This window comes from Lithobates pipiens, unplaced genomic scaffold (genome assembly GCF_037356315.1).
Source record: "Lithobates pipiens isolate NorthernLeopardFrog02 unplaced genomic scaffold, aLitPip1_a1.2 Scaffold_10, whole genome shotgun sequence".
NCBI classification, from domain to species: Eukaryota; Metazoa; Chordata; class Amphibia; order Anura; family Ranidae; genus Lithobates; species Lithobates pipiens.
In genome coordinates, this window is record NW_027507686.1 from 193,461,896 (window position 1) to 193,474,865 (window position 12,970).

A 12,970-nucleotide genomic window follows, 5' to 3' on the forward strand; every position below is an offset into this window, starting at 1 on the left:
AGTTAAAATCAGTATTTTTGCTATAAAGTAATATATACACACACATACCTCTCTCTATATGTCTTGCACTGTATTCCCAATAGTTAATAGATTTGTATGCACAACATTTTTGTTCAGTGAAAGCACATTTACACACTGCAGAGATCTCACCGTCGTTGCTTATGCCGCAAAGTAACCTTGCTAGATAGATGCAAGCAAAGCAATCACACATACTGGGCTGGAGTGCAACTGGGAGAATCAATGGCATAGACAATCTGGGTGTTCTGGTAGGCAAGCTTAATAGCATGCAGAACCAAGCTGCAGTTTCCAAAGAGAGAACAATTTTTTTTTTTTTTTTTTTAAATACAAAGGAGGTATTGACTTCAGAGAGATAGCATTTGCCCCTGTACAAAGCATTAAGACCTCATTTGGAATATGCAGTTCAGTTTTGGGCACCAGGAGAAAGTGCAAAGGGGGGCATTTAGGAGCTCCACTATGGGGAGGGGAAAATAAGGGGGGGGATATGGTCACCATGTATAAATACACAAGTGGTCCATATAGTGAACTGAGCATAGCCATTCACTTTAAGGTCATTAGAGAGGACAGGGGGCACTCTTTACATCTGGAAGAAAAGCGCTTTAACCTCCAAATATGGAAAGGTTCTCAGTAAGAGCTGTGAAAATATGGAATAGACTTCCTCAGGAGATAGTCCTGTCCAGCTCTGTTAAAAAAAAAAAAGCCTGGATTATTTCCTAAAAGCACAAAATACAACTGGATACTAATATTTATTAGGCAACGCTGATCCAGGGAATATCGGATCCAAGCACATTGGATCATGCTTTATTTTTTATTTGCCTTTCTCTGGCTCAACCGTGGGTAGAAGATTTTGTATATGAAAAAGGTTTTCAAATGTGTATTCTCCCTCTCTCCCTGTGAGTTGAACTGGATGGACTTGTGTCCTTTTCAACTAAACTATATAATTTTACAAGTCTTTATGAAAAATCAGTACCACAAGATCATGGAAACAAGAGGTTAGATTTCCACTTACGCTGGCCGTCTGGTTTCTAGTAGAGTCAGCAATATTTGGATAGCGCTGACAATTGCAGATTCATTCTTCTCTTTTAAAAATATATTTGATAAAAGTTGCTCTAAAATTTCTTGCCTAAAAATAAATAGGATCAGGAGGAAACAAAATCAGAACCAAATTTTAAACATTCTGCATCTGTGCCATAGTAGTAGTTGATACATTAAAGCGGGGGTCCACAAAAATAAATAAATAAAATTTAAAGCCAGCAGCTACGCATACTGCAGCTGCTGGTTTGTAATGGAACATGTCCTGGAGTCCAGCGATGTCGGCACCACAGCTGATGTTTCCATCAGTTCTCAGGTGCTGCTGCCGCCATTGTGGGTAAGGGAACATGGCAGTGTAGCCTTATGGCTTCACACCAGGAACCCTACTGCGCATGCGCAAGACCCCACTTCTACTGGCCCAGCGACAGGGGGGAGCCCCGAGGTGACCTCAAGTGCCGCGGCATGGACTCCCGGAAGTGAGAATAGGATACCTGTCAAAAGACAGGTATCAAAAGACAGTATCCTGTCCCCCCCCCCCCATCCCCTCTGAAAGGTGCCAATTATGGCACCGGACAGGGAGAGGAAACAAATGAGCAGAAGTTCCACTTTTGGGTGGAATTCCGCTTTATTTACCACTGTGGAACGCAAACCATAAACACAAACCTACAATGCTAGTGGAAGACAGAACAGCAGACATAACCATGTAACTGAAGGACTGGACTTCTGCATCTCTAATGAGGCTCCTAGGAGGGGCAGCAGAGAATACATTTAAATAAAAACCCAAGACTTGATTATAAGCTCTATCAAGCAGGGCCTACTGTATTAACCTGTATTGTAATTGTACCTTCTGCCCTTATGTTGTAAAGCTCTGCGTAAACTGTTGGCACTATAAAAATCCTCATTAACCCCAAACCATCATAATTAGGGATCAGAACTGAATTCAGATATATAGATTTGGCCTAATTCAGAAAGTAATTCCCACGCTGTTTGACAAATACCTCCCTAAAATAAAAATCGGCAGCAGAGCCCTGGTGAAGAATAAAAAAAGGTTTTAAATTATATTACGGTAAATATATTTTTTGTGAATTGGACCATCATATGCGATAATGTAAATGAGTCACGTTACTTATCGCATGCGGGAAAGGTTAGTAAATTGACCGCATGGTATCATTCTAAAAATCAGTCAGCCGTAACATCCTGCTTCTCATTTCAAAAGCTGCAGCCTAGAAGACTGAATTGCAACAGAGGCTCTGAAATCTAGGGAAATGCAACTCAGTCAGCTTTAGTAACAAGGGGGGGCAGCAAGGTAAATGCATGGATCTCATTGGAAGTTTCTGCACCCAGAGTGCCATTTGAGATATTGTCACAGTAAAGTAGAATTACTGCCACTGTACTGCATAGTAACTAAGAGTCAAAGTTTTGTGCATCAAAAATAGCTTCATCAGCACCGATCATTCCCCATTTGGGCAAGCTTCTAACAAATGCACACAAAGCACAATGTTCTTTTTAAAATAACATACAGAGCTAAAAAGACATACTTTTCTAACGTGGCCAGCAGAGGGTCTGGTTCCGGGCTGTTCTGCACTTGTAACAACTGATCCCTGCTCAGACGTATAATCTCACAAAGGGACTGTGATGCATTAGAATGTCTCTGAATGGAGAAAAGAACAGTTACACATATTCCTGTAGATCCTCAAACAAATGCAAGCTATAACAATTGTATCTTTAAAAAGCCCTCTGGAAATAGATGGGGGTATAAATTAGGATGTACGATGGAGCACAGCAGCCTGCTCTACAACAAAACCTTCACACCAATTACATCCATTCTGAACTTTGTAGAATGCCCTTACAAATTAACGATTCAATATAGTTGCAAAACACAGGGACATGAGAAAAGGTGTGTACTTATAAATACACACACGTGGGGTTTAACAGGGTTATGGCTGAAGCCATCAGCCATCACCCAGGTATTTTATTTTTCAGCTGGCTCTCAGAAAAGCGACCCAAGAGGCTCATTAGCTGTTGAATCTTTCATAAGCAGTGGGAGGGGACCTTGTACAACAACCCAGTCAGATTGTAATTGAATGTTAATAAAATTTACCTTTGCTTTTAAATTTGCAGCGCTGTAATGTTATATAAAATGCAAAGCAATATGGCAACCTGGAAGCAGTCTGTACAAAAATGGTTTACAGAACGACCCCCAGAAATGTCCTTTCTCGTTTGTGCGATTGACTCATTGATTTTCCCAGAAGCCTGCACTAGGATACAAATCAGGTTTGCAACAAAAATGTTTTTGGTGAGATACTCCTAAAAGAAAAATCATATCTAAATAGGAATGCAGACCGTGCCAAGTTTCTCAGAGACCTGCAGGTGCAGCAGCTGATTGCCATTAACCACTTCCCTACCCACCCATAGTAATATGACGCCCACAGATGGGATCTCCCATCCTGGGCAGGCGTCATATGAAGTTCTCCCGGTCGCCTGGGGGGGGGGGGGGGGCACGCGCCGCCGGCACCAGCGGAGTCACTCGGGACCTGGCGCGCGTGCCCAGCGGCTGCCCAGGAACACAGGACTGTGGATCTGTGTATGTAAACACACAGATCCATGTCCTGTCAGAGGAGAGGAGACCGATGGTGTGTTCCGAGTACATAGGAACACCGATTGGTCTCCTCCCCTTGTGAGTCCCCTCCCCCCACAGTTAGAAATCACTCACAGGGAACATATTAACCCCTTCCCTGCCAGTCACATTTACACATTAATCAGTGCAATTTTATAGCACCAATCGCTGTGTAAATGATCCCAAAAATGTGTCAAAAGTGTGTCAAGTGTCCAATATGTCTGTCACAATGTCGCAGTCACGAGGGGGGGAGCCATAAATCTATCCCCTATTTTGTAGACAATATAACTTTTGCGCAAACCAATAAATATACGCTTATTGCAATTTTTACCACAAATAAATATGAATACGTATCTGCCTAAACTGCGGGAATTTTTATTTTTTTTAAATGGGATATTTTTAGCAAAAAAAATAAATAAAAATTGTGTGTTTTTTTTTCAAAATTGTCGCTCTCTCATTTATAGCGCAAAATATAAAAACCGCAGAGGTGATCAAATACCACCAAAAGAAAGCTCTATTGGTGGGGAAAAAAATTTCAATTTTGTTTGGGTGCAACATTGCACAACCGCGCAGTTGTCAGTTAAAGCGACGAAGTGCCGGATCTCAAAAAGTGCTCTGGTAAGGAAGGGGGGTAAAATCGTATAGGGCTGAAGTGGTTAAATCACTCCCATACAGATTTGCACATGGACAAACTGCCATTTTTTTCAGAACACGTTAGGAATCTGCAACAAAGTTTGTTAGAATACCTACAATGTACATAGATCACTCAGAAGTCCTCAACACCCTCTTCAGTCCCTTATGCTGGTCTCATCTAGGGCAGGCAGATCAGGTTTGGATTCAGGTACAACAGACATGGGTGTTGAAGAGGAGGAGTTTTTGAGCCCTGGTCAGAGAAGGCTGTATCAAAGCTCTTTTTTGCCTAAGGAATTGCAATACAGATGCAAAAAAAAAAAAAAAAAAAATAAAAAATCTGCTTTTGAATCGTTTTTACAGCTGAAAAACCTCTATGAACCCACTAGTTTTTTTTTGTTTTGTTTTTTAAAGTAAAAAAACACCCCAGCCAAAAACTGCCGATAACAGCCTGTGTGCGCATGGACATATAGGATAACACGATGGGGAGTTTGATTGTAAAAAAATGTCTGAAGCCAAAAACAGCTGCTGTAAAAACATCTAAAAAAACGTCCAGTGTGCACAAGGCCTAGGCGTTATGGAAGACTTCAGCAGGCAGAATACTTGCCTGCTGTTATGCAATGGCTCCCCTTTGCCTGGTCTCCTCCATAGCTACATGTGAGGGCATTCTCCTGTTAGGTACTCAGAGTATGGTGTGGAAAAAAAAAAAAAAAAAAAAAAGGCAAGCATGTCCAGGAGAATGGATCAACCCAGTGTGTAAATGGTCCTGTGGCATGGTAAAAGGGGAGAAGAGCCCGAGTACCATATAAGGGCTTTAGAAGAAAATGGCAGAAAATAGTGATTTTTTTTCCTTGTTGCGATTTAAAACCTGGTCATCCATCTCAGACTAAGCTTTGAGTGACACTTAGTGCCAAAGTTTGAAGTTTCCACTGTAGTGAAGACAAGTCAAATATTGCCAAAGTCTTAACAGTAGTGTTTAGAAGCATACAGGGTGACCACGACTTGTTCAGAACACAGGACTGTATACAATGTTCAAGCTTTATCTGTATCAGCCTCTTGTCGTACCCGCAAATGAGTCTTCAGGGAGTGGGTTCCATAGGGATGGACCACAGCCCAGGACCTGTATAGCATCCTGCAGCTGATTACACATGTTGCACTAAGTGCAAAGTAAGTGCCCATGCAGGATCCAGTGCCTGGAGCAACATTACCGGCCGCCCCACAGCATGGGGTCTGCGTTTGGCTCCCAATGTTGCACCAATATGGATATTGTGGCATTAGAAGACATTGAGTTGACTGAAGAATTGAAAGAGAATGGTAAATACCTAGTTAAGTGATTTCTCTGACTAAGAGTCAACTTGGGATACAAAAAAATTATTAAATATAGCATTCTATGGGAGGTGCCCAGGGGGGCATATTCTCCAAAGCTCTGCCAGTGTCAAGTCACGAAACGGTATGATCCTATAACCCAAGGTCAAAAAACATTGCCCGTGTCCTGTACTGCAAAAAGGACTTTTCTTAGCCTCCAGCAAGACTTCTGAGCATGTGTTTTGGGCTTCTTTGGCTGAAAACAAGTGCTCTTGCCATCCTTGATAAAGGCATCAAGGAGTTTAACCAAAGAAATGTCCTTCAAAAGACCATGCAGAGCAAGCACCTCTAGCAAGCAGGTTCTGCAGGCCAACACTTTAACCAGTGTCTCACAACTAGGGATGAGCTTGGTGTTCGACTCGAACACCGGCTGTTCGCCCGTTCGGCGAAGCCAGAACTCTGTGGGCCGCTAGTGCCAAATTCGCGTGGCACTCAGTCCACAATGCACTGCGCCATCGCAGTGCATTGCTGGCTCATGATTGGCCAAGCATGCACTGTGACCCCACATGCTTGGCCAATCACAGCGCCGAGAAGAGACATGATTGGCCACAGGCCGGATGTCTGTGGCCAATTATAGCTCAGGCTGTGTAGTACACGCCCCACACTATACAAGGCCGCCAGTGCAGCGGCCTTGTGTATTGCTTCGGCGCCTGCAGGAGTTAGTGGGTGTTGTCTGTGTGCCTTCAACGCAGAATACACCTGTATCTACCCTTTATTGCTGTTCTCTAATTGAGCCATCTGCAGGAATTAGTTGGTGTTGTGTGCCTCCAGCACAGCACAGTATACACCGGTATCTACCCTTTAATTGCTGGTGTTCTATCATACAGGCATCTGCAGGAGTTAGTTGGCGTCGTGTGCTTCCAGCACAATATACACGACCCAATTGCTGGTTTTCCCATCTCCCTGCAGGCCATTACCATGTCTGAAGGCCAACAAGGAGAGGCAGACGGGCACGAGCCAATAAAAGAGGGCAAGCGGGCTCTGTGTCTAGAGACAACAGTGCTGGTCGTGGACACGGTGCATCGTAATCAATATGTGGCCATGGGACACGCTTGTCCTTATTTTCGGCAGCTGGACTTGTTGAGCCGCATCATGCCGAAGACTTGGTAGAGTGGGTGACCAAGCCCTCTTCCTCCTCCTCTCCCACCGAGGCTCAGGGTACTAGCAAAGTAGCTGCCAATGCATCCTCTTCCCTCATCTGAATGTCATCATCAGTGACTCCTTCCCTAGACCCACCACGTCCTCCTGAGGAGTCCCCCGAACTGTTTGAGCAGTGTTGGGTACATGCTCCAGGAGTATGCCCAGTGTTTTGTAGGCTCTGATGAGGATACTCAGAGGAAGGCAGTAGCGTGAGAGCAGAGAGGGGATGCTGAAGGACAGCAATCATGTTCCACAAGCTGCAGCATACTGCCAGGTTTGCTCCAGTGATGAAGAGGTAGGGGATGATGAGGGGACCGACTCCACGTGGGTGCCCGGTAGGAGGGAGGAGGAGGCACGTGTCCAATGAGGCAGGATGCCCTCCGGGGGCCAGCTTATGGGGCCGCACACCGACTGAATCACACCGCAGAGCTCCGCCTGTGCAGGGCGCTGCATCTGCGCGTTATTCTAAAAGTTATTTGGTGTGGGCTTTTTTGAGATGAGTGCATCAGATCGCACCGCTGTTATTTGCAACATATGTCTCAAGCGTATGTCGCGTGGCCAAAACCATCAGCTGCTTGGGCACTACATGCTTGACCAGACATATGTTGACCTGCCATGCAACTCATTGGCAAGCTTACCTCAAAGACCCACAAAGAACAAAGCGGACTTCTCCTTGCTCCTCATCAGCTGGGATCTCAAACCCCACTAGATCTTCAGTCCTCTCTGAAACCTGCACTGAGAGGAATGAAGGTGTAGAATTAGGTGCGTCACAGCCAAGTGCTTGCGGGCACTCTGCTAGCAGTACACCCACGTCCGATTGTAGCAGGCAAATTTCCCTGCCCCAGCTACTGGACCGTCAAAAGAAGTTCACTCCCAGCCATCCACATGCCCAGCGGTTGAATGCTAGTTTGGCTAAATTGCTAGCACTTCAACTGCTGCCTTTTCAGTTGGTAGACTCTGCCCCCTTCCGTGAGTTTGTGCAATGTGCAGTTCCTCAGTGGCAGGTCCCCAAACTCCACTTTTTCTCACGGAAGGTGATTCCGGCTCTCTATTGGCATATGGAAGGCAATGTCCTTGCCTCGCTGGACAGGGCGGTCAGTGGTAAGGTGCATATTACCGCTGACTCATGGTCCAGCAGGCATGGACAGGGACGTTACCGGTCTTTCACGGCCCATAGGGTCACTCTTCTGGCAGCCGGGAAGGATGCAGGACAAGCTGCAGGAGTGTTGGAGGTTGTTCTGCCACCACGCCTCCAAAATGCTACTACTGGTTGTGACACACCCCTCTCCTCCACCCCCTCTTCTTCCTCCATGGCCTCTTCCAGTGCTCTGTCCTCAGCCAGCGGTGCTCCGTAGGCGTTCAAGGGGCTACGCAAGTACGCAGGAAAAACAATGCCATGCCGTGCTTGCACTAGTTTGTTTGGGGGACAGGAGCCACACTGTGGAAGATATTTTGTCAGCTCTGCAGGGGTAGGCCGAGAGGTGGTTGATTGGCTTACAATGGCACCAACCCCTCCGCCCTCCGACAGGGACAACTGATCCATGTGCCCTGTGTGGCTCACGTTCTTAACCTAGTGGTCAAGGCCCCCTTTATCGGAGGAGGAGTTCATTGCCTCTCAAGGCGCCCTTTATCGGAGGAGGACTTCCTTGCCTCTCAAGGGCCCCTATTGTCGGAGGAGGCTGGCACTCAGCATCAGAAGTTTTGTAGGGATGATTTACAGTCCCAAGAAACCCGTGGACTTGTACGTGGCTGGGAGGAGGTAGCTGTGGATCATGTTGTCCTTAGTGACCTAGAGGACTCCGGACCGAATGCCTCAGCTAACCTACACTGCATGGCCTCCCTGATCCTGAAAAGCCTGCGGAAGGATCCTTGTATTCTTCGGATCAAGGAGAGGGACCATTACTAGCTGGCCACTCTCCTTGATCCATGGTACAAGGGTAAGGTTGCCGACCTTATCTTGCCGTCGCAGAGGATGAGACATCTCCGGGAGGCCTTGCAGAAAGGTCTGTGCAATGCGTTTCCCAGAGACCGGGAGGTTACAAACTCCTGGTCCTGGAAAATATGTTACTGAGGCTTCGGTCAATCACAGAAGGAGCGGTGGAAAAGGTGGCCATCTGACCGATGAGTTCAGACAATTTTTTAGTGCGCAGCCCCAAGGTATGATCAGTTCCAGCAACCATTGCCAGCGTCTGATTTACGTGGGGTGCAGGAATACCTAATGGCAAGGTCAGACTTGGACACCTTTCCCACCGAAAATCCTCTGGCTTACTGGGTCTTGAGGATGGATCACTGGCCAGAGCTTGCACAGTATGCAATTGAGCTACTGGCCTGTCCTGCATCCAGCGTTCTTTCGGAACGCACCTTCAGTGCTGCTGGTGGCTTTGTAACCGATCACAGGGTGCGCCTGTCCACCGACTCGGTTGATCGACTGACCTTCATAATGAATCAGTCTTGGATCACCACCAGCTACCAAGCACCTGAAGCTGATGTAACCGACTAATTTCTTTTGAAATATCACATCCCTCCAAGACTGCCTATGCTGATGCCGAGTGACTGTCCTATTATGTTGATTGTCTATCCTCTTCCTCCTCCACTGATATCTTGGAAGAACATTTTTTGGTTCTGGGTGATGCCACCAGCCCAATTTTTCAGCCCTGTTTAACAATTAAAATTTTTGATGCAATGCTTTGCAGCAGGGCTCATTCCTGCACTCCAAATAGAGTATCTGGGAGAGGTTGCAGTGTTGTGGCACCAGCAAGCAGTGCCTAAGGCCCAAAATGTTCACCGTCTGTTTAACAGGGGCATGTAATTACAATTCTTGATATAATATTTCACAGCAGGGCCTGTTCCCGTGCCCGAGTGTAACTGAGGACTTGTGTTGTGGCACCACCACAACCACCAAAAGGCCCAATTTTTCTACCACTGTTCAACAATGGCATGTAATTACAATTCTTGATATAATCATTCACAGCAGGGCACTCCAGGGCCCATCAAGAGTCACTTTGAAGGCTTACAGTGTTGTGACAACACCAAAACCTTGTTCCGCCATTTCTGCAGAGCATATAGGGCAGGCCCCTACTTTCAAACATCCAACTTACAAAGTCTCCAGAAGGAGACAACAGGAAGAGAGATGAAAAAAAAAAAAAAAAAAAGACAGACGGCAAAAATTATACAGGGATAACCCTTCCCTATGTTTTCCAAAAAGCTTAAAAATAGATCTTTTGACAGGAGCTACACTTTAAAAATGTACCAGTTCAAAATTACAAACATTCTACTTAACACACACACACACACACACACACACCTACACAGTCCGTCTTGTTTTCACCGCCTGTATACTCCTGAGTATATAGGGCCTGGGGGGCCCCACGCCTTTCCTTTTTTAATATGGGTACGGGGTTCCCCTTAATATCCGTACAAGACCCAAAGGGGCTGGTAATGGGCAGGGCAGGGGGGGGGGCTACCTATGCCATTTTTCTCAATGATTTTAATCCATATTGCCGGAACCAGATATTACATTAAAACCGCAAGCAGTTTTAAATGACTTTCCGTTAAATGTCATTTTGTGCAGGGACTGTTCTAAACACAGGAAACACGTATGCCTGTGAAGTGGTACTATAGACAACCCCCAGGCATGATATTTAAAGGAATATTTCATTTTTTTTTTTTTTCACTTTAATCATTAAAATCAGTGCTCCCGAAAAACGGCCGTTTTTAAAAATATTTTAGGCATTGACCCATGTCCCCTGGGGCAGGAGCCAGGTCCCCAAACTCTTTTTAGGACAATATATTGCAAATTAGCACTTTTTATTTTGAACATTCGAGTCCCATAGACTTCAATGGGGTTCTAAAGTTCGCACGCTTTTTCGGTCCGTTCGAAAGTTCTGGTGCGAACCGAACCAGGGGGTGTTCGGCTCATCCCTACTTACAACATACAGTAACTGTAGTTTAAAGCTATAGTCATTTGCTCCAGTTGTCTTATGACCAAGGGATCAACTGCAATAAATGACCAGATTCTTTCCAAGAGCCTTTGATTTTTTTTTTCAAGCTTTTGGCTGACTGGTCAAAGTCACAGCTATAAACAGACACACGAACATGACCTGCCAGCAAGAACAGAGCTCTAGAGAGTCTCCAACTGCTTGTTTGGTTCCTTAACCTCCCTGGCAGTATGATTCAGTCTGGAATAAGGTGCTGAAAGCGGTACAATTATTTTGCATGGAAATCTGGCTTTTATTTTGTAGTCCTGCAATTCTTAGGAATAACGCTCTGAAATCTCTTCAAACCAGAGTCTAGCGGACATCCCGGGTATGATAAAGTTTATAATATAATAAAGAATAATAAAAATTATTCAATAATGTAATCAAATCCAAAAAAAAAAAATGAAAAAAGGGACATGTTTTGGTTGCTATGGACAATCTCCAAATTCCAAGCAGTAAAAAAAAAAACAGTATTTATAATATAAAAGTGCATGCAGGGCATTGCACAAACCACTAGGGACAAAGGGGGTGTGTATTTTTTACTACAGCACTGTAATCTGTAAGATTACAGTGCTGTGTGTGTTTTTACTTTTTTGAATTTGCCGCCGTTCTCCGCTCCCGTGCGTCGTAACGTCGCAGGGAACGGAGCTCGGCGGCATTCGGCACTGTGAATCGAGCGGAGGACAGCTCGATCACACAGCGCGGCGGACATCGCTGGATCCAGGGGACAAGGTAAGTAACGATCCCTGTGTCCTCCCCTGCATCGAGCGGTGCAAACCCGAGTCTGGCTCGGGGTTACCGCTCTTGTAATTAAAATCCCAACCCGAGCCAGACTCGGGATTACCGCTAGGGAGGTTAAAGTGGAACTTTAGTCAGAAAATGAAGTCCTGTGAGATCACTTCAGGCTGGTCCATTTTTCAGATAAAGCTATGTAAAACATTAAAAAAAGTGTCTATACAGTTTAAAATTCAGTAATACCACTGTCTCACCTCTGCACATGCTCAGTTTTTTTCAATTTCTTTAGGCACTGCCAAGTTTGTAGAGGCTGATCTGCTTACAACTATAAAGCAGAATAAAACCCTCCTGTCTACAGCAAAGGAAGCTGCTTCTGTTTGATCTGCAACTGCCATGGTGCTGCACATTCGATCAGTTATGACACCAGACATTTGACAGTTTGGTTGAGGACACTAGCAAAATGTGAAAGTTAGCAATCTCAGCATTCCAGGAATGCAACTTTTTTCAAATTGTTAAATCAAATGGTTTAGATCCGTTTTATGAATTACTGCTGGGGCTCAAGGCTTTAGCAAAATGGTGGCCTCTAGCAAGAAGAAAAAGGAACAATGCTAGAGGAAACTTATAGCACAATTATTCTTGTGGAACATATGTTCCTTACTAAAGAACCTCTTTACCAAAATATGGGTAAAGTTCCGCTTTAAGGACAGAGGTCTTCCTTTGGTCTGGTGGCCTATAAGATGGCACACTGCCCAATCCACAGTGACAAACATAAGGCAACAAGTTTTATTAATGAATATTGTCACTCAATTAACCACTCACCTATTCGGCATGGTCAAAATAGCCAAACAACTGCACACACACACAAAAAAAAAAAAAAAAGCAGCCTGGTAAACAGGTTACCTGGGTAGAAAGCAGTTACTCAAGTGACAAAGTCATAGTTTGGGTCAAAAAAATAAATAAAAACACACAATTATATGTAAATGTTTAAAAATTGGTAAATTCAAAAACCATAAAATTTGCAAAAGACCATCTCCCAGAGAAATCGCACATACAGAGCCCTCCACACACACGCCAGTTGTTCCCATTTATTGGACCGTGACCAGATCAGTAGTGTCAATAAGAGCGGAAACAATAAGAGCCTGGTTGCAACACTCCAAGGCTGGCCTGAGGATAGCTGCAGTCAGAGACTAGTAATGTATATTTGCATCATCTCCATTCCTCCCCAACACATAGAACTACATGGGGAACTCCTTTCACATAACATTTTTCCTAGGTTAGTCTTGCACAGCTACACATAAGACTCCTTCCACAGAAAAAGGTTGCAGTTTTTTTTTTGTTTACAAAAAGGCATAGGGATTACATAACCAGTTTTAATGCAAACATGCCAATTTCTCCTTCAAGACATTAATTTACAAAAAAACATTAGCAGTCAATAAAAGTACCTATCAAAACAATA

General features: G+C 44.7%; 1 protein-coding gene across 8 annotated transcripts in view; it reads right to left on the reverse strand.

Moving 5' to 3' along the window:
• The window catches only part of PPP6R3 (protein phosphatase 6 regulatory subunit 3), a 185,295-nt gene that overhangs the window by 105,716 nt on the left and 66,609 nt on the right, over positions 1–12,970 (reverse strand). For all 8 annotated transcript variants that reach the window (XM_077460801.1, XM_077460804.1, XM_077460803.1 and 5 more), the window contains 2 exons: positions 2,589–2,701; positions 1,028–1,141 (listed from right to left, as the gene is read on the reverse strand). In XM_077460801.1, the coding sequence (XP_077316927.1) occupies positions 1,028–1,141; positions 2,589–2,701 (227 nt within the window). The remainder of the gene's footprint in view (positions 1–1,027; positions 1,142–2,588; positions 2,702–12,970) is intronic.